Source organism: Malania oleifera, chromosome 6, assembly GCF_029873635.1.
Source record: "Malania oleifera isolate guangnan ecotype guangnan chromosome 6, ASM2987363v1, whole genome shotgun sequence".
In the NCBI taxonomy this organism is placed as follows: Eukaryota; Viridiplantae; Streptophyta; class Magnoliopsida; order Santalales; family Ximeniaceae; genus Malania; species Malania oleifera.
Window position 1 is genome coordinate 104,103,046 of NC_080422.1, and position 21,627 is coordinate 104,124,672.

Genomic DNA, 21,627 nt, shown 5'->3' on the forward strand with positions numbered 1-21,627 from the left:
TATAAATCTCTAAAACTGGCCAGGGACTTCTAATTTTCAAGTGCATTAGATGGCAGACTGTCATTCATGGGTGGGTTTTGTTATCAGCCTCTGCATTCAGGCGATCATTGCTTTTGTTTTCAAAACAATCGACACAAGCATCATTTTGACGTGTCAGAAGCTGGTAATTGTGACGGGGATCACTGCTGGAGATGGCTATTGTAGCGAGTTGTTCTTGAACAACCTTATTATTTCACAGACTTTTGAAAGGATCTTTGGTCTTTGATTGATATGGGGAAGAGTGGAATTGGGGCTATTAGTGTTGGAATTTGCTTCTTTAGCTGGTTGTCATGTTTTAGATTGGCCTCTTATTTACTTACCTATGGGTCCTTTTGGGGTGGTATTTCTAATTCTTGTTTTTTAGCTTTTTGGGATGGGTGGAAGGGTGCTGTTTTCTCTTTAGGTGATTGTATCACTCTTAAGACAGGGTCATCTTTATACTATCCTTTTGCAGTATTTGTCTTTTTTAAGGATTCTTGGTGGGATAGCCAATAAGAGAGAGATTGTTGGCTTGGGTAGGAGAGAAGAGGGACCAATTTGGGTAGTTGGGAGGTTGTGTGCAGGTCTAAAGAGGGAGTTGGTGCTTGGTGATTTGGAGTCTAAAAACACAAAGCTCTTTTAAGCAAGTGGTTATTTTCCCTTAAGGTTAACTCCCTGCTGTACAATACAGAGTTATTAAAAGTAAATCTGGGCATTATTTGGAAACTTATGGGGTTAGATGCTCATCTCATAATCTTTGGGGTTCATCTCACAAGTTTACTTTCTCTTTTATCCTTTGATTTAGTAAAAACTTGGAATGGTTCTCATATATGATTCTGGGAGGATGTCTGGGCGGGGGTGGTTGCATTGTTAAATACTTTTCTTTGTCTCTATCATCTTCTTCGGTTCATAATACCAGGATATCTTCTTGTTTTGATTGATTCCAGCAATAACCCACTGCTCTCTACTAATTTGAGGCAGTGTAGTTGAATTTTTAAATGCTCTCCTATTCCTTTTTTTCAAGTGCACCAAGAAATTGCAATAGGGATGAGGGCCAATGCCTTTTTCTTCTCCTTGATTGCCTGAATCCCTTTCCAAGCCCATAGCTCCCCTCGCACAGAGCTGGCAGTAGCTGACCGTTGCCCAATCAAGGACAGCCATATTCCAAAGGTTCCTTGTTTTGGAGCAATGAAGGAGGATGTGCTCAATTGATTACACCTGTGACAGTCAGCCCCCTGCAAGTTGTCCAGGGTTAAAATCCTTACATGTGTTTCCTCCTAGGCAGGACAAGCAACCTTTGTAGGGGCAGCTGTCCTCCATATGTGAGTCCTTGGGAGGTTGCTGCGGTTTGATTCCATTGGAGAGAGTTTCTTGTAGAATGATCTGATTTTGAAGACTGTTTCTATCTTAAGGTCCGCTATGGATGATTGGCAATCTTCCTGTTTTGATTGATGATGGTACTAGACTTTCTTGAGATTTCCATTTTAAAAGGGTTCTTGGCAGCGTTTGGTTTGCAAATTGAATTGGAATGAAAATCAGACTCAGAATGCATTGAAATGGAAGATGAAATAGCAGATTCCCCTCTCGCATTTGGTTCAACATAGAACTGAAATTGGAATTGTATTATGGTGTTTGGTATATGCAGATATAAGAATCCAAATTATTCTAATTTGTCAATTATGTTACTACAATATAAAAATTTACATAATAATATCATAAATCAACAATTATTTATAAATTTTATAATATTATTATGTTAATTGTCATATAATTAATTTGTATTAATATTCATAGCATTATTGCCGTGCACTTTATTATGCTTTGGATACTATATTTTATTTGGTTGGAGATTCATTGTCAAACGCCCAGCCGGGTGGGGGGCATCGTGGCACCTGTGGAGGTATGGTGGACATGGAGGTGGCTGCTAGTCTGGAGGACCTTGTTGCACCTAGGGTTTGTGACAGGTAATGGGCTAAAATCTGGGAATCCAAGAGTAATAATAGAGTGCGCTAGGACTTGGGTTGGGCAGGTTTTTTTTTTATTTTTTATTTTATTTTTAGAAAGTGTATTAAGAGGGCAACCAGGAGATGCCAACCCAAAGTACAAGAAATCAACCATCCTGAATGGTGTCACAAAAATAAAAAATTACGTAAACTCATTTGCTCATTTGCTACAATCCCACTTTGCCAACTAGTAACCACAGTAAACCACTGCTCTTTGCCGAACTGAAGTGTTGAGATTGAATTTCTGAAAACTCTTCCATTCCTCTCTTTCCAAACACAAGAAAATTGAGAGAGGGATGAGAGACATAGCCCTTCCTCGTTTCCTTTGTTGCCTGAATCCCTCTCTAGGCCCAGAGCTCCCCTCCAACAGATCTAGTGGTAACCCACCGTTGTCCGATAAGAGTCAAAGCTTCATTCTGAAGATTTCTAGTCCTGGGGTAATGGAGAAGGATATGGTCTACTGATTCTGCCTCAGCCATGCAAAGGGCACATCTGTTGGCAATTGAGAAGCCCTTTCTTTGCAAGTTGTCCAAGGTTAAGATCTGACCATGAGCTGCTTCGCAGGTGAAAAAGGCAACCTTTGTAGGGGCAGCTGTCTTCCATAATTGAGACCATGGAGAGTGAATGTTGTTCGACTCCTGGAGAAAAAGTTTCCTATAAGAGGATCTGACAGTGAAAACCCTTTTCTTGTCCAAGGACCAGACAGGAAGGTCATGAGTGTTTTGAAGCTGGATCTTGTAAAAATGACTGTACAAATTGGTGAGCTGGTGAACTTCTGAATTTTCCACATTTCTATGAAAGAGGATATTCCAGGAAAACCCCTGAATTGATGTTTAAAGGTGCTGACTTGTGCAAACATCTTTATCACAATCCATGCTGTAAATGGCTGGAACTGAGACACTGAGAGCCTCTGGATAACTCCACACGTTGTGCCTAAAATAAAAGTTGTCTCCATTCCCCACCTGAAATCTAATAAAGGAGAAAAAGTCATTTCAGCCTTTCCTAATGTATTTCCAGACCGTTGCGCTTGTGGTCTTCTGCCTGCCCAGGAGATCCACTCATTGGGTTGGGCAGGTATTATCCACATGACTTCGCACTTGGATCAGATGGTGTGTGCTATTTGGGTAGATCCAACTAAATTTAATGGGAAGCCCATGGTTTCAACTAAATTATTTTATCCAGAGCAGGCATAACACACTTCTTGGAATTTGCAAGAGAAATCACTTAATAATTTCAATGGGCAGCCAATGGATTCAGGTAAATTTCCTAGCGGACAGGTCTAAAGCCCATTTCATATTTTCAATGGGCAGCCCATGGTCTTATTAAGTTTCCTAACAATCAGGCCTAAAGCTCGTAATGGGCAGGCCATGGATTTTCTCAGTTCTCCTTCTCTGAAGCAGGCCCAATCTCCTTAATCGATTGTGCAATATGTTGGGGGTGCAAAATCAGCTCTGTTTTGCAGCTGGAGTACAAGCAATCGGTTAATTCCTCTCCACAGGGAAGAGAGATCAATTCAGCCCCTTCTGAGATGGGCCAATCTTCGGATCAAGCTCATTCTTCAAGTGTTGTTGTTATAGCCCAAAAGCCAGGTATCAAAACCCAAAAGGTCTGATTTACTTTCTAACAAAGGCCAGGGGGTTTCTTTCAGTGGGGGCTCAGGCAGTAGTGAGGCCCTAGAAGAATGTTATAGCAAGAACCAAGAATTAAGAGGACAGTGCGAGCAGAATCTTCCGGAAAGGGGTTTATCGTTTAAGAAAGGACTTTTTAGCCAAAGACGCAAAAGGGGGGATCTTTCAGGTGAGCAGAAAATCCAATCATATGGATGAGAGAATGTTGAGATTTTTTACAATGGATTGTGTCAAGAGGAAAATAGTTTTGGGAATTTACATGATGGAAATAAATGTAAGACAACTATGGTTATGAGAGTGTAAGACAATTGAGCATCGATCAGAAAAGAAGGGGAAAAGTAAAAAAATATGCTTGTAAACAATTGTGCGAGTTCGAACACTTGGGGAAGCAAAAGCTTAAAAGTAGATGATGCTGTAAATTTATATGTTGAGTCCATGGTCTTAAATTTCTACGAAATTGTTGAAATTTTCGTCAAAATTTTCGATTTCCATCACCCTTGAAATTGTAATGGCAGTCGATTTCTGTCTTGCATAATTTCCGTCGAAATCTCAATGAATCATTCGAAATTTATCGAAACCTCGAAATTTTAGCGAAATTTGTCGAAATTTTAACTATACAATGAAATTTTGTTAAAATTCAAACGCGAGATTCAAGAGTGAAGTAAAATTTCTCGTTTAATTTATTTTATTGAATCAAAAGGTTAACACAAGTGCTTTTGAAATTATATGAAAAAATAAACTTATATTAATATTTTATTTAACCATTCATGTCTAAATTATCAATATTTTTATAATAAATAATATTTAAATGAATTATAAATTTCATTTGCATTAACTGAATCTGTCTAATGTACATTATCTTACAAACTTGTTTGATACACATACTATTTTACAACTTTTCCACCCTATACAAAACATAGATGTATTTAATTTGTAATATATTAGTCTTAAAACTTTTGTTATTATATTTGTTAACCATTCATAAAGTTTCACAAAGAATTCCATGTTTTACTACTAGTTTCCATTATTTTTTCAAATCAAAATCGAAATTGACATCGAAATTGAAATTTTCGTTGAAATTTCCGTTCTTTTGGAGCTTCGAAATTTGAGTTGAAATTGAAATTTAAGACCTTGGTTGAGTCTCACTATAGCTTAAGTAATGTTTTAAAAGGCAAAAGCATAAAGCGAGGTGTTTTAACCCTTAAGAGGTGACGCGTAAGCTGTAAGGCATTAAAGCGTAAGCTTTTTGAGAATTTTATTTTTAGATAAAAGTATGCAAATTAATTCTTGAGGCAAAAGCATAAAGTGAGGCGTTCTAACACTTAAGAGGCGTATAAGCCTTAAGGTGTTGGGGCCTAAGCTTTTTGAGAATTTTATTTTTAGATTAAAATATGCAAATAAATTACATATATTTTAAAATAAAGAAACAATTGAGGATATCATAAATATAATGAAAAAAAAAAATTAAACTATTTGTTGGCCATTCAAAAAGTGCTAATTTGAATTCATTGCGTAAATCATGATAAGAGGTAGCTGTAACATTATAAAGTTCAAATTATTTTCAAGATTTAAGATAGAACTCTCAATTATTTTGGAAAGGTAGAGGTTCAAGAGTTTTAGAAATTAACTCATTTTATGCCTTTTTTAGAATTAACTCATATTATGCCATTCCTTTTATATAAAATGGAGTTGAGTTTTGTAGCCAAATCTAACTTTAGGATCACACAACCAAAATGTGTGAGCTTCAACTAAAAGGATGCAAAAGATGTGTCTTTTGTACCAATGCATGAGGCTTAGGGTGTAATGCTTTAGCCTTTTTGGGATTTGGTATTTTAGATTGAGCCTCAAAGCATTTTAAGCATACTTTGCCTTGAAAAAAGGCTCAAGGTGAGCCTTAGTTGAGCCTTTTAACCTTTGGCTCAAAATCCAGCATAAATAAAAGGGGTAATTACAACAGAAACAACAGCAAGCCTTAAGTCCCACTAGGTAGGGTTGGCCACATGAATCCTTTTCCGCCAATTCATCCAATCCAGAGCATTTTCCTCTATTAGATTAAGGGTTATTAAATCCTTCCTCATTACGTCATTCCAAGTAATTTTAGGCCTACCCTTGCCCCTTTTCATGCTAGAAACCATAGCTAACTCACTCCATACAAGTGCTCTACTAGGCTTGCGTTTTAAATGCCCAAACCATTCTAAGTCGCTCCTCCCTTATCTTGTTTTCAACCATTGCTATGCCTAAATTTTTGCATACATATTTATTTCTTACTTTTATCTTTTAGAGTTAAACCACTCATCCACCTTATCATATGCATCTCAGCAACTTTCATTCTTCGTATATGTTGCTTCTTAGTTGCCCAGCATTTTGAACCATAAAGCATAGCTGGCCTTATGGACGTCTTATAAAACTTTCTTTTTAATTTTAAGGATATTCTATGATCACACAACACACCTAACACACTCCATTTTACCTAACCTGTCTTAATTCATTGTACTACATCTTCTTCAATTTCCCCGTCACCTTGCATAATAGATCCAAGGTATCTAAATCTATTAATGCAATTAATCTCTTGATTATCTAGTTTAATCTTCTTTGTGTTGCTACTCCTTACGTTACTGAAATTACATTTCATATATTGACTCTTATTCCTACTTATCCTAAATTCGTAAGATTCTAATGTGGCTCTCCAAAGTTCTAGCTTAGATTTCACTCTGCTTTTGCTATCATTAATCAACACAATATCATCTGCAAACAACATACACCAAGGGATCTCATCTTGGATATTCCTAGTAATTTCATCAATTACTAAAGTAAACAGATAAGGGCTCAAGGTAGAACCTTGATGAACACCTATTGAGATTGGGAACTCACTAGACTGTCCTCATATGATTGTCACTAGTCACTACTCTATCATGCATATCCTTAATGACCTCTGTATATATATTGCAAACTCCCTTCTTTTCTAATATCTACCAAAGCACTTCTCTAGGTACTCTATCATAAGCTTTCTCTAGATCAATAAAGACCATATGCAAGCCCTTCTTTTCCCTAAACTTTTTCATTAAACTTGTTAAAAGATAAATAGCTTCTATTGTTGATCTCCCAAGCATAAAACCAAATTGATTTTATGAAATCTTCGTTTCTAATCTTATTTTGTGTTCAATTACCCTTTCCCATAATTTCATCGTATGACTCATAACCTTAATTTCACGATAGTTATTACAATTTTGAATGTCGCCTTTGTTTTTATACAGAGATACTAACGTACTTTTCCTCCATTCTTTTGTCATTTTCTTGATTTTAATAATACTATTGAATAAATTAATTAACCAAATGATTCCTCTATCTCCTAAACATTTCCAAACTTCAATTGGTATTTTATCTAGTCCTATAGATTTCTCACTTTTCATCTTTTTTAATGCCATCTTAACTTCAAGGACTCTAATTTTACGAATAAATCTCTTATTTTTAATCTTATCTTCATTTGTCACTTCCAAGTTTAATTTTCATTTTGGTTTTCATTGAACAACTTCTTAAAATATCTCTGCCACCTTTCTTTTATGTTTTCTTCTCTAATTAAGATGTTATCATTCTCGTCCTTTATACATTTTACGTAACGTAAATCTTTGCATTTTCTTTCTCTAGCTCTAGCAAGTCTATAAATGTCTTTTTATCCTTCTTTTGTATCTAGCTTAGTATATAAAGTATCATAAGCTCTATGTTTGGCTTCATTGATAATATTTTTTGTATTTTTTATCGCTTCTTTATAGTTTTCAAAATTTTCTTTATTTCTACAATATTTCCATATCTTATACTATTCTCTTTTTGTCTTAACGACCCTTTGGACTTCTTGATCCCACCACCAACTGTCTTTACTACCCAAGTATTTTTCTTTGGACTCATCTAAAACCTCTTTTGCTATCCTTACGAAAGAATTTGCCATTTTATTCCAAATAGTATTTGCATCGACCATATCCCCTATTATCCAATCACACTCTTTGTTCAATTTATCTTTGAATTTTACTACATAATCTCTCTTCAAGTTCCACCATCTAGTCCTCTTGTATTGACTTATGCTACTTCTTCTCTTCCATTCTTTAATATGTATATCTAATATTAAGACTATGTTGTGTAGCCAAACTTTCACCTAGGATAAATTTTCAATTCTTACAAGATAAACGGTCCTTGTTCTTAGTTAAAAAGAAATCTATTTGCCTTCTATTGTATCCACTCTTGAAAGTTATTAAGTGTTCTTCTCTTTTTATAAAGCAAGTATTCAATTACCAAATCGTAAGAAATGGTAAATCTAAGATCGTATCACTGGACTCATTTTTAGCTCTATATCCATGGCCTCCATGTATCCGTACATACCCTGTAATATCCTTCCCAATGTGACCATTCAAATCAACTCCTATGAATGTCTTTTCAGACATCGGAATCCCTTGTAAAATACTATCCATATCTTCCCAAAATTGTCTTTTCAAATTTTCTGCTAGGCCTATTTGGGGAGCATATGCACTAATGACATTCACTATCTCTATGCCTAAGACTAACTTGATTGTAATGATCCTATCCCCTATTCTTTTAACATCTTCTACATTATTTTTTAGGTTTCTATCTACAATGATACCCACGCCATTTTTATGATTCTCATTGCCAGTTTATCGAAGTTTAAATCCTGATTTTTAAATTGCCCTGGTTTTCTCTCCTACCTATTTCGTCTCTTGAAGGTAGACTAAATTAATTTTGCTTCTAAACATTATTTCCACTATTTCCATACTTTTTCCCTTTGTCCCTATATTCCAAGTTGTTAATCTTATCTTAGTTTCTTGTACTAACTTATTAACCCTCTCCCTTTTATACTGACCCAGTCTATTCCCTTAATATAGGTGATTTTGGTAATAGTTCATGATAAAAAGATCTAATAAAGTTTTATGTTGGTTGTCAACTACCTAACACAACCCTGATCCTTTATTCGGCCTTGGGACCGGATGTGTGTACGAAGACTTTGTGTTACACAGGCGAAGTACACGTTTGCATTTTTTTTTTTTTTAGCAAACTTATTTCACAAAGACATTTTTCTAAGTTACACCCTACAACTAGTAGAAACTACTCACACAATACAATGCATTAAAAACTTTTTTAAAGCATACAATTTTAAGTATGCATCCAGGCTAGACTAAAATCCACGCAATAGTACTTTTTTGAAAAAAAATAAAAAAATAATTTTTTTTTTTGTTATATTCCAAGATTGCAAATGAAAACACAAAAACACCAAAAACAATTATTAAGCGTACTACTCCTAGACACAAAATCACCACAGCTAACCAACTATGGAAAAAAATATTTAATAACTGTAATAAGAAAAGAAATAACAAGAGAGGAGAAGATCTCACTGGTGGCTGAAACTAAAAAGGTGAAGACAGCTGCTAGAAAAATACCCTTAGATGCAGGAAAATTGATGCTGGTACTGAGAATCAATTGAAGAATATTTAACCAACGAGGAATTGCAAGAATTCTTCAATCTACCCAAATAGGAGTTGGGTCGGAAAATGAAGCTGAAGTTTTGGGTGAACCAGGATTTGATTTTCTCTGGCTTCGGCTGCTATATTCTTGTCTCTGCCGCAGGAAATTTGATGTTGCTAGCGAAAATCAATCGAAGAATGTTTAAGCAATGAGGGATTGCAAGAATTCTTCAATCTAAATTCAAGATTCAAAATCCAAGAATATTGAAGAAACAAGATTTCTCAACCTATAAAATCTTTTTGTGTTTTCATGATTTTAGGGCTGAAGAAACATGAATCCTTGAATTTGTTTGGGTCTTTGGGAGAAAAGAAAGGAAAAGAAAGAAAAGAAAGGAAGTTCCTGATGTAGGACAGATATTAGAATTTATATTTATGGATAGAATTGAGATAATTAGAAGAAGAAGAAGGAGAAGGAGAAGAAAAAGAAGAGAAGAAGAAGAGAAGAAGAAGAGAAGTAGCAGCAGCAGTAGGGAGGTGGAACAGAAAAAGAAGAACAGATAAGGGAAAGAATAGAACAGAACAAAACAGAACAGAGGTTAGAGGCAGTGTCAGAAGAGAAAAGAGAAGGAAGAAGGTGAAGAGAGGAGGAGGAGGAAGAAGAAGAAGAAGATGATGATGAAGAATAGAACCTGCGAGAGAGAGACCCCAAGAAACTCAGACCTGTTTTCTCCAGTTCTAAGCTATGAAAAATAAATAAAAGGGCTAATTAGAAGGAGAAAAATGGTGTGGTATCTTTGAAAGGGATAGTGAGTTTGATGGTGACTTTGCTTGTGATAGTGGTCTATGTTGGATGAGATTTGCAAAATTTGGATTATGGTTCTGGTTTCTCTAATGCACCGGGGGATATTTTTTATGTGCCCCCTTATTTGTTTGAAGATTTAGGAAATGTATCTATTTTTGAGTATGGTTTGGGCAAGAATTTGATTGTGAGTAATAATTCTAAGGATGGGATTCTTCCTGCTCATGTGAAGAAGATAAGTGAGCAGGATGTTGCTGCCCAAATCTTTTGGATGGAGTGGGATTGTGGTTCGCTGATCATGGGGGAAATAAAGTCTGATTAGATGGAGTTAAAAGAAAATGTGAATAAAGGTCAGTGGGAATTAGCAAGACTTTTGAGCTCTATCAATTATTAAGGGAATGGTTTGAAGAGAGGTTTTCTTTTTTCTTAACTAGGGGTTGTTGGGTTGTTAGTTCTATTTTGCTTTCTTTTAATGTTCTTTTTTGTTTTGTTTTTATTTATTCATTTTTGTTTTCCCTGCCATTAGGATCTCTTGCCCTCTCCTTGATTCTAATTTTATCATTTCACTTTCTTAATATATTTTTTTTGCAATAAAAAATTTATTATATTATATTTATTTATATAATTATATAATTATATTTTATTATAACTATATTATTAATATTACATATTATCTTTGATTTTAAAATTATTATATTTTATTATTATGTAATTTATTAAATATGAAGGGCAGTCTTTGTACAGAGATATAGAGTTGTTGCCATGTGATCTAGAGGTATGGGTTCGAGGCGTGGATTGCAAAAAATGCAAGGTACGACTGCATAGTCTAGATCCATTGTGGTTCACTCCTTCCCTAGACTATGCATTCGTGGTAGTTTTGTGCACCAGGCTGCCTTTTTGTAATTTATCAAATATAGATAATATAAAATATTATTTTTTTTAAGTTAGGAGTTCCGAATTTTTATTCCTGAAGGATTGAAAGGAGGTAGTTTGATGAGTTTTGTGTAAGGGTTACAGGAATTGGTAGGGAGAAATTTATTTAATGAATTTTATCTTTTGGGTGGTAAGAAAGGGCAAGTCTCTATGAACAAGGTCGTTAATGGAAGAGAACTTCAATTCCTAGAGCGGATTCTTGATGATCAAACACCACCTTATATGTGAGAGAATTGGAGGAGCTTTCTTCTTTGCCAATAGGATGGATGTTAGGGTGTAGGTTCTTGATGCTGGTGATTTTTCTTGCAAGTCCATTTTTTATCATCTTATTAGGTCAAATATGTCTTTCATTCTTCGTTTTTGTATTTGGATAAAAAAGTCCCTTCCCCTTCTAAGATCTAGGCATTTGTTTGGTTGGTAGACTATTAACACCAACAACCTGTTGCAGAGTAGGAGGCCTTCTAAGGCATTGTCCCAAAATACAGAGTCCGTTTTCTTGAGCATGTAGTATTGATTTTTTGGATTATTTGGATAGGTTTGGTTGGCCCAAATATGGTGAATGTTTTATTGGGTATTTCTTTCATTTGGTTTTGGAAGAGAAAGGATGCTGTAACATTGTGGAAAGGTGTACATTCTTTGCTGTCATGTTGGGGATTTGATCAGGGTGGAACACGCATTTTTTCTGGAAAGAAGGTGTCTACAACTTTGCTTTGGGAGAAGATTCAGTGCTTGACATCTCTTTGGGCTTTTAGAGCAGGTTGGTCTAAGGGTGTGTGTGTTTTGAGGATTTTCAGAGAGACTGGAACGATTTATGAACATGATTGTATTTATTTATTTTTTAATCTTTACGAGGATTTTTTTTCCTCTTCATTATATATTCCGTTTTTACTATTAATATTTTTATTTTTTTCCTATAAAAAGAGATGAATAATGTTCATCTATTAAGAGTAAGTTGAAATTAATTCAGAATAAGTTTCAGATGCTTCTCAAACCCTTCAAGAGATATCCATTGCAATGAATGATTGAGAGAATAGATGAATTGGTTGCAGATAATATATAAATTCAGAATAAAAACTGATCAAGCTAAGACTAGATGAATAATGTTCTGCGTACGGATAGAGGAGGGAGGGAAGGGGTGGAGTTGCTGGCATGAGGGGGAGGGAGATGCCATGACTTGCTTCAAGACCCTAGTTTCAAGTGAAAAAAAGGAGGATGTGAAATGGCCAGTTGGGACTTGGGAGAGTTGAACACTTGACCTTTGGGCAGGTTTTTAAAATTGAAATATGCATCACATTTTGCGAACCAGCAACTTTTACTTTTTGACGAAACTGGAAAAACGGTTTTATTTGAGATTTCTAGACACAACACAACCAAACACGTATTTGTACTTGAATTTTGTGTCGCAAGATAAAAAAAAAACACAAAATCAGTGACAACAGTGATACCAAATGCACCCATACTTGGTCTTTGGAGGGATCGGTTGGTGGCTTCTTTTAGTTTTTGTGCCATAGTGAGTGAGAGTATATTTTCCTAATATGCCACAGGACGTTCTTGTTAGGTTGGTAGCGGACCATTTCTTCTCATCTTGAAATCTTCTTAAGTTAGGTGTAAACATGTGGTTTACTCACTCTAATTCTCTTTCTTTTGTTGAGTAGTTTTTGGAGGCACTGCCCTTATGAAGGGTGGGAAGGTTTAGGTTTATGAAGAGATTGGAATATTATAAGTTGGCTTTGAAGAATTTGAATGTGGAGATATTTGCTGGCATGCGGATGAGGAATTGAAATATTTTAAAGGAAAAAAGAGACTTGATCATTTGAAGGATTTGGCCTTAAAGAGTGTGACTTGAGAATGATTTTGGACTATTTATTGTTGAAGGAGGATGTGTGTTGGATTGGTATACTATTTACCCATTTTTCTTATTTTTTACTCTATTTTATAGTTCTTTTTTGTTCATATATCTGGCTAATGATAAGGCGGTCTTTCTTGTTGCATGAGAATTTCTTTTCTTTAAGTGTTGAGAGGATTAAATTACAGGTTTAAATTTACTTATCTTCTAATAGTTTTTGTTTAATGGTCAATTGGTGGCATTATATGGAAACATGTTCAGACTTTTTTATTTTTCCAGATTTCTGATTGGTGGGGGACAATGAATTATTAAGAGAAGTTCTATTATTCTATTTCTTTGTCTTTATCATTGATCATTTGCCCCTTTTCTTCTGAACAAGATAATCTATGCCATTTTTAAACATTTGGAATCATCTTCATGCAGCTTAGGACATCCACATTTGCTGGAGTAGAAGGTCCTAGTAAAGCAGCTGATAAATCAAAATGCAACACAGACCTTGATGATCACAGAGAAAACAAAGCAGGCAGCCTGTCTGATGATGGCAGACTTCGTGAAATTGAGCAGATGTTGAAGGGGAAAAAATTTTCTAGGTAAATTATAATTAAATTAAGTAATTATATATGTACACAAGTGGTTTGCCTCTGTTACATGTAATTATATAGGTATATTAGTTATAATATTGACTACCCCTATCATTTAAAATTAAACTGCGTAATTACATAGTTCAGTAATTACTAATACAATTTGGATATTTTTCAACCGGATAATGAAATAACACTTAAGGATGGCATGAACATGTAATATTTGAAGTTACAAGTTTAACTTGGTATCTGACAATTGGTTTTTCATGTTTTAAAATTAAATGGGTAAATGGGTTCACCCGTATATAAATGGGTAAATGGGTTGACCTGTATATAAATGGGTAAATGGATTGACCCGTATATAAATGGGTAGGATCATAAATGGGTCAAGATATTTTTATAAATGGGTAAATGGTCCACTAGTGCTTTCACACATTTTGACCCATACCCACTCATTTAACATGTCTAAGTGAAGATAACTTCTAGAGGGCCCTTCTATTAATGTCGATAAAACATTTTTTGCCTTGTGTATATGTGTTGAAGAACAATGATCTAGGCTCTTTTTGGACTTCTTATAGCAGTGTTTGTTTATGATTTCTACTTGTTTGAGCAACTGCCATGAAAAATTTTAGTTTTTTCTCTTATTGCTTAAGCTTTTCAATGAAAGTTCATTACCATAATTTTTTAAGGAATAGGTGTGCATTGGTATGCTGAATGATATCATGTTGCCTAATAATATCACCTATAACCTAGGCTCTTCCCTTAATACCTTGTCAATGGACTTGAGTACTCACCTTGCACCTGTGGTCTTTAATAGACTTGGAGGGCATTGTACTACCAACATGCATGCAGACATGTGTTATTACTTGCCATCTAAATGCTTTGCATTGCTTTGCTGTGCAGGGAAGAAATTGATCGATTGACTGAGATATTGCATTCAAAGGTTGTTGATCCTTCTAATGTTCAGCAGGAAAAAAATAATCCAACCATGGATGCAGGAGCACAAGCTGAAGGGATATTAGTGGCCCAAGAAAGCCAAAAATGGACGGCTGAAAAAAAGCAAGAAGATTTGAATAGAGCTATTTGGGGAACATCAACTCCTCTTCCCCAGAAAATTGTGAGTAAAGAAAATATGCAATATCAGTCCACCATTTCAGTCACGACATGTGAGGAGAATACACTGTTTGCTTATGTCAAGTTGTTTAATACCAAATCATATTCAACATCTCTTTTCAGATTTTTCGTTCTCAGTAGCATAGGATACATTTATACTTTTTTATTGCACTTTTTAATGAGTAAAATATATTTGTAAATATATGAAATTTATGGAATAAGTGAAATTTATTCTGTTATATCTAATATTGAAAATTGATGTCAAAATAAAATGAAGAAAGAATACTGCATTTTTCATACATTTATGAACTTTTTCAACTTTAATTCTTGTTTAGGGGTGGTTTGGTATCACTGCAAAAATTATGAAAATGAAAATCAGAAACAAAAACTAAAAATTGGAAGGAGAAACAAAAAATTGAAAATGAGCAACATGTCTGGTTAATATTTCTCTAACTGAAACAAATTTTAAACTTGATTGAAAAAATGCTCATTTTGTCCTGGAGTCAAATTAAAATTATAAAAAATATGATTAAAATATAAAGTGCAAAAAAAATAAAAATAAAATATTATTATAAAAATAAAAATTATTGTAATTATTTTTCTCAATTACTATATTTTAGAATTCACTTTACAAGAACAGTTTTATTGTACAATAATTGAAAATAAATAAAAATATTTTCTAAATAGATTTTATTATTTATTATTATTTTTTGAAAATTTATGGATATTTTGTTTTAGTTAGAATAAAAGACCTAGACTTCAGTTTTGGCAAAAAGACACAGACCTCCCTTGAGATTTCAAAAATCCCGCAAACCTCTCTTGACAATTGATTTTTAGGACACTCATCCCTCAAAAAGTTTGTCTCTTTGCGAAATATAAGGGGAAGTTTGTGTGTTTTTAGCAAACATCAAGGGAGGTTTGTGAAATTTTTGAAAGTTTAGGGGAGGTTTGTGTCATTTTGCAAAACCTCAGGGCAGGTAGTGTCTTTTACCCCTTGTTATATTTTAATTCATATGGCCATTTATTTTAATTGTAATTAAAAATTTTGTATAAAATGAATGATTTAATCCACAAAAGTTGATTTAGTTGCTTAAATAACTAAAAATCATAAAATTTGGTTTTAAGTTTTTCCTAAAACAATTGAAAACCGATAATATAAACAGAAAATTGGGAACGTAGACAAATGGATTTTTATAATTTGTTTCTTCATTGTAGAGAAATGAAAAAAGAAAACAAAAAATATGGGGGCTGTTTGGTATCACTGTCCATTATGACAAAAAAAAAAAACTAGAAACAAAACAAAAACCAGAAACTGAAATTGAAAACGAAAAACCAGAAAGCTGTTTGGTTAATATTTTCAAAACAAAATCAAATTAGAAACTTGAATGAACAAATGCTTTTTCTTGTCTTAGAATTAAATAACAATTAAAAAATATGATTAAAGTAGTAAAATTTTAAAATAGTACAAATTAAAAAATTACCATAAAAATAAAAATATTATAACTATTTTAATTAATTATTATATTTCCAAAATTACTGTATAAGAATAATCTTATAATACATGACAATTCAAAAATAGGAAAAATATGTTTTAAATGGTTATTATTTTTTTTACTTTTTTGAAATTTCATGGATATTCTTATTTTAATTATGTTTTAAATTCATACAATTTTTTAATTTTAATTTTATTTAAGAATTATGTATAAAATGAATGATTTAATCCTCAAAAGGTAAATCTGGATGTTAAAGTATTCTGGCAATATGTTGCCAACAACTGAAAACCATAAAATTTAGTTTTCAGTTTTTTTGAAAATAGCTAAGAACTGACAACAGAAATAGAAAACTGGCAACGTAGACAAACATATTTTCATAATCTGCTTCTTCACTGTATAGAAATGAAAACGAAAAACAGAAAATAGAAATGATAAGAAACGGATGCTGAAATGATACCAAACAGATCCTCAGGTTTGTTTAAATGGATATGAGCGCTATCTGTTAAGACAAAGATCAAAGATGGAGTGTTCAAAACATCAACCCTTGAAATAAAGTTTATAGACATGATGTCAAATGGATATGAGCGCTACGCCGCTATCTGTTAAGACAAAGATCAAAGATGGAGTGTTCAAAACATCAACCCTTGAAATAAAGTTTATAGACATGATGCACACATGTACATATTCTTCTTTAATTAGACAATACTTTTAAGTCTCTCCAAGTGTGGAGGTAGGGGTGTAATTGGTTTAGTTCGATTTGTTTGAACCAATACTGTAAACCAAACTAAAGTTATTGGTTATTTAATTTATAAAACCAAACTGGAAAATAGCGCTTCAATAGAACCTTGACATCCAATTTAACCTTTCATTGTGCCAAGCAACTTACTGAGCCCAACTTGATGTAACTGGCCTGAGGCCTATTACCATGTGGACTGAGTTGGGTGGGGTGGGGTGAGTATTTATCCGAAGGGGAAGATAATCGACCAATGCTAGACAAATATATACAAGACAGTAGTGTGCTGTAGGCTACAGCAGCCAGGGGCTGCGGTGTGCTGCTGTAGCTAGCGGTGGGTTGCATTGTAGGCTATCCTTCAGTTTATGGACAACTCTACCACAGTTTTAAGCTAAAATAAAATTAATAAATTTAGAATATGAAAAAATCTTCATAAGAATAGAAATGTTAATGAGTTATGATTACATAAATATATGAACATAAAAGTATAAAATAACATTTATATTTTGGTTCCATTTTCTTGTAAAACTGAAACTGAAACTGAAAATCAATTTTTAAAATAAAAAACTGGGATCGAAAAACCAAACCTAAATGCATAGTGGTTCAATTTTGGTCTGGTTTTCAGTTTTAAGTAATTCTTGTACACCCTTATATGGGGGTAAGTCTTGCGCTCCCCAGGCTCCAATGTGCACTTGGTATTACTTGATTTTATTCCTTGAGGGCCTATTTATCTTTCCTATAATATTCTCAGGAGAGGTAATCTTAGAAAATTTTGGATTGTATATTAATGAATTTATACCTAGAGGAACAACACTGTTGCAGAACTAAGGGTACTGAAGAGAGTTTGTTTATGGTTATTAATAACACTTGATGTAGTTCAAAACTTTAAATATTTTAAGGAAATAAATAGAATGAGTAACGCACTTACAAATGCAGAAGGATTAAATATGTTTATGGAGTTTCAAGTGGAATGAGGTTTGTGAGAAGGAATCCTAAGTTGGATCTAAAAGATAACATTTTTGGCAAATTGTGGGTAGACTTTGAGAGTCAACAACCAAACATTCCCCTCCCCCCTGATTTGAAAAAGCAAAGGAAAATGGGGAAATTGTGGCTTCTTCCAAGATTACTAGTATTCTCGTGCTAAGGAGCTTATTTCCTTCTTTCTATTATGCTCTTGCCTCTTTGAAGCTTGTTTCATGATTCTTTTATCTGTGGACTTGTCTTCTCAAAGTTGACTTTAAGGGAGGGGATCTGGCATTTCATGAACCTAGCAGGCCCTTTAATAAAAACAATCGTTTGCATGATATAATTGGGGAAGTCTTTGTTTATGTTGCATGCATGCAAAGTAGAAATGCACGAACCAAGATTCACGTGATCTCTTGGTGTAATTTGATAGCTTATAATGTTCAAAATCAAGGTTAGTGTAATTTGATAGTTATAATTTGCAGAATGAAGATGAAGTTGGTGCTTCACCAGTTGAAATTGCAAGAGCCTATATGGGAACCCGAGTATTGGACATTGGCCTTGGTCCTAAGAGCACAATATCCAAAGATGATAAAGCTTTACTACATGGTGATGAATTTGCATCAATGACATTTGTTCCATCTCCTCTACCTAAGTCGTCCATATGCTGGCCTGGTGCCATGGTACAGGAACAGAGTGGGTATTTAACCCCTCGAAATCCAAGAGTCAGATTTGGTTTACATAATTTGCCTCGAACTCCCTACTCAAGAACTATTTATTCAAAGTCTAAGGGCAAGGTATCTTCTTCATCTTATGAAAACCCCCACCAAATAAATAAATAAATAAATAAATATCTTGCATTTTTATTTATTTTTTTATTTCAAGAATGAGGCGTTGTATATGTAATGGTCATTTTCTTCTCTCCATGTTATCAATTGACTCAACTGCAGGGTGATAGCAGTCGGTACCCTGACATTCTGTCAACTCCCTCACAGCAATTGCGAACCCCAACATATGGACTGGTAAATATTCATTCTGGACATGTTTTTGTAGTTGTATCCCTTGATACTGATGTTATTATAATCCTGTGCAGCTGGCTTCTCTACTATTTCCTTAGTTGGTTAATGGTTGAGGCTTAAATGGTAATTGACATGAACACCTTGGTGTAAGAATTGGGCAATTTTTAAGTCTACCAGCAAGGAGGGATGTTGTTTAAATGAAGAATAGGTTAGGACTAATCTACATTTACGAATGTTCTTAAAATTTGGTAATTTCATTCGATCAAAATTTCAAATCTTGGGAGGGTTCAATATGAAGTCATGCTTCTATTTCTTTTTTTCAATATTTCATATAAACTGTCCAAAATCTCAGAAAAATAAAAATATAAACTTTATAAAAGGAGAAATTTAATTTTTTTAAAAAATTCTGTTTCTAATTATTAAAATCATCTATTCTAATTTTTCTTAAAGTTCCATTTCCATGATTGATTTTAAGTTTCCCGCGTTCTTGAAATTGGAATTGAAATTTCTATGAATATCAAAATTTTTGTCAAAATTTAATTTTGACTTTGTGACCCTTGAAATATCTGTTGAAATGGAAGTTTTATTTGTTGCTGGTATGATTGAATTGGTTAATTTGTAATTTTTTGTTTTGTGAAGAATATTTATTCAGTATTGGTATCACTGTCGAAAATTAGAGAAATAAAAACCAAAAACCAAAAACCAAATACAGAGACTAAAACCTAGAAACTGGCAACCTGTTTGATTAACATTTGTAAAACTAATACAAATTAAAAATTTAATTAAAGAATGCTCATTTTCATCTTTAAATCAAATACTATTATAAAAAATATGATTAAAATGTTACAATTACAAATAATACAAATTAAAAAATTACTATAATAAAAATAAAATTTATTATAATTATTTTACTTTAATTGTTCTACTGTCAAATTTTACTTTACAATAAAATTTTTATTGGATATGATAATTGAAAAATAGTAAAAGTATTTTTTAATTGGCTTTATTACTATTTTTTGAAATGGATGTATATTTTTCTTTTAATTATATTTAAATTCGTTTGATCATTTAATTTTGATTTTAATTTAAAAGTGTATAATATGAATAATTTAATCCAAAAAAACTATTTTTGGATATTAAAGTTTCTGGCAACAGGTTGCCAAAACAACTGAAAACTATAAAATCTAGTTTTCAGATTTTTGACAAATAGTTGAAAACCGGCGGCAGAATCAGAAAACTGACAACATAAACAAACGCGTTTTTATAATCTATTTCTTCACTGTGGAGAAACAAAAACAGAAAACAGAGAACAACAATGATACCAAATAGACCCTCAACTGTTATACCAAATTTGTTTTGGGAAGACATTTGGTTGGGGGATTCTGCATTTTTCATCTCTTTTCCTTCTCTCCAAATCTCCATTGTCTTTACTCAATGCATAATGATGTCATTTCTTCCCTTTTGATCTCTAATGCTTTTAGTTTCTCTTGGGATTTCTATCTCTTTTGATCTCTTATTGATAGGAAGGTGGAACCGTGGAGGAGCTCTTTTCTTTGTCGTTGTTGGAGGGTTGTGTATCCTTCTAGTGGGATGGGTGTTGTTTTGTGGGTTTAAGATTCTTTTTGGGTTTATTTTTAAATCTTTTTTTGATCATTTGATTAGGCCCATCATGTCCTTTCGGCTTCATCCTAGCATATGAAAGGCCAAAGTCCTTTATGAGATTAAGGCTTTTATCTGGTTGTTTGTGTGCACTTTATGTTTTGACAGTTCAGAATCAGCTTCTGATCTTTCTCACATTGTTTTTTTACTTGGAGGGTTTGGAATAAGTTGTTTGTTTTCTTTGGAGACAATTGGGCAGTGGAGGATTTGTTGGCAATTGCCTTTCTAGGATTTGGCAGTAGTAAAGATGCTTCAGCTTTGTGGGAATGTGCTGTTTTTGTAGTGTTGTGGGGAAATTGGTTGGAACAGAATGTGTGCATCTTTAGAAGAGAAAGATTGTGTTCCTTTCTTTGGGACAGGATTCGTCACATGTCCGTTGGATTTTGCTGCTGATTGTTTTTAAGGAGTGCTTTTTTTCTTATCTACCATGGGTGATGGGATATTAGCAGGCATCGTCATTTTGAATTGTATCATTATTATTTTTTTAATCTTTTGTTGTTAGCTTTACTTCAAAGGAGGATTTATTATTCTCCTTTTTGCATTTTCATTCTTCTTTGATGAAATTTCTTCGTATATCCAATAAGGAAAAAAAAAAGAAGGATTACTGATTAGCTGAGGGGGAAGACAGACTCATTGACGAAGTCCAGGGATGTCACTGTATAACCTTTTAGGGAGGTGCTGGCTTATTCTCTAAACTGATGAGACAGGGAGGATTGAAGTGTTGAAGCTTTTGACTTCAGTTTTACTACAATAAAATATAATTTCATTTGCTATTGACTCCAACTGTCTGACATGGTGCGAGTAAGTCACTTTTTGACAAGGATATCGTGATCATAAGCAGTGACAATTTTTCTGTCATCTATTTCTTTCATTTTTGTTACTAAATCTTTTTTTTTTTTAAAATTTTAGTTAGAAAAATAAATTTTATTTAAAAGAAGAAAATAAATGCAAAAAGGATGAGAATGAGGTGTCTTCTACAACAATGGGGGGAAAAAGAAAGAAATAAGATAGCCTAGCCTCAATCTGTGGATGCTATTAACAGTACCTCTGAAATCTTTTCTCTACCAGGAGATTCACAACTTTTCTTCCTTTAGCTCATTGTTTGATATTATCACTTTCAATTTTCGACATCTGATATGAACTAAGTATCACAACTTATCTACCCTTCCTCCATGAGGTTTGTATGGAAGAATTGTTGTCGATTCCTTTGAGGGGATCGGTAGAAGGAAGGAGAGGGTGACACCATGGAAGTATGGTATTTTTGCATTGCGGTGGGGATTATGGTTGGAGCACAATGCACATATTTTTTCAGGAAGAATATTGTATTGGCAGCTGGTTTGGAAGAAGATTCATTACCTGGCTTTTTTATGGTGT

The 21,627-nt window shown here is 33.6% G+C and overlaps 1 protein-coding gene across 1 annotated transcript in view; it reads left to right on the forward strand.

Annotated features, from left to right (window-relative positions):
• Positions 1–21,627, forward strand: part of LOC131157968 (nuclear pore complex protein NUP1) — a 55,265-nt gene that overhangs the window by 15,856 nt on the left and 17,782 nt on the right. The window contains exons 3-6 of the mRNA XM_058112453.1: positions 13,116–13,282; positions 14,177–14,390; positions 18,061–18,372; positions 18,526–18,597. Coding sequence (XP_057968436.1) covers positions 13,116–13,282; positions 14,177–14,390; positions 18,061–18,372; positions 18,526–18,597 — 765 coding nt within the window. The remainder of the gene's footprint in view (positions 1–13,115; positions 13,283–14,176; positions 14,391–18,060; positions 18,373–18,525; positions 18,598–21,627) is intronic.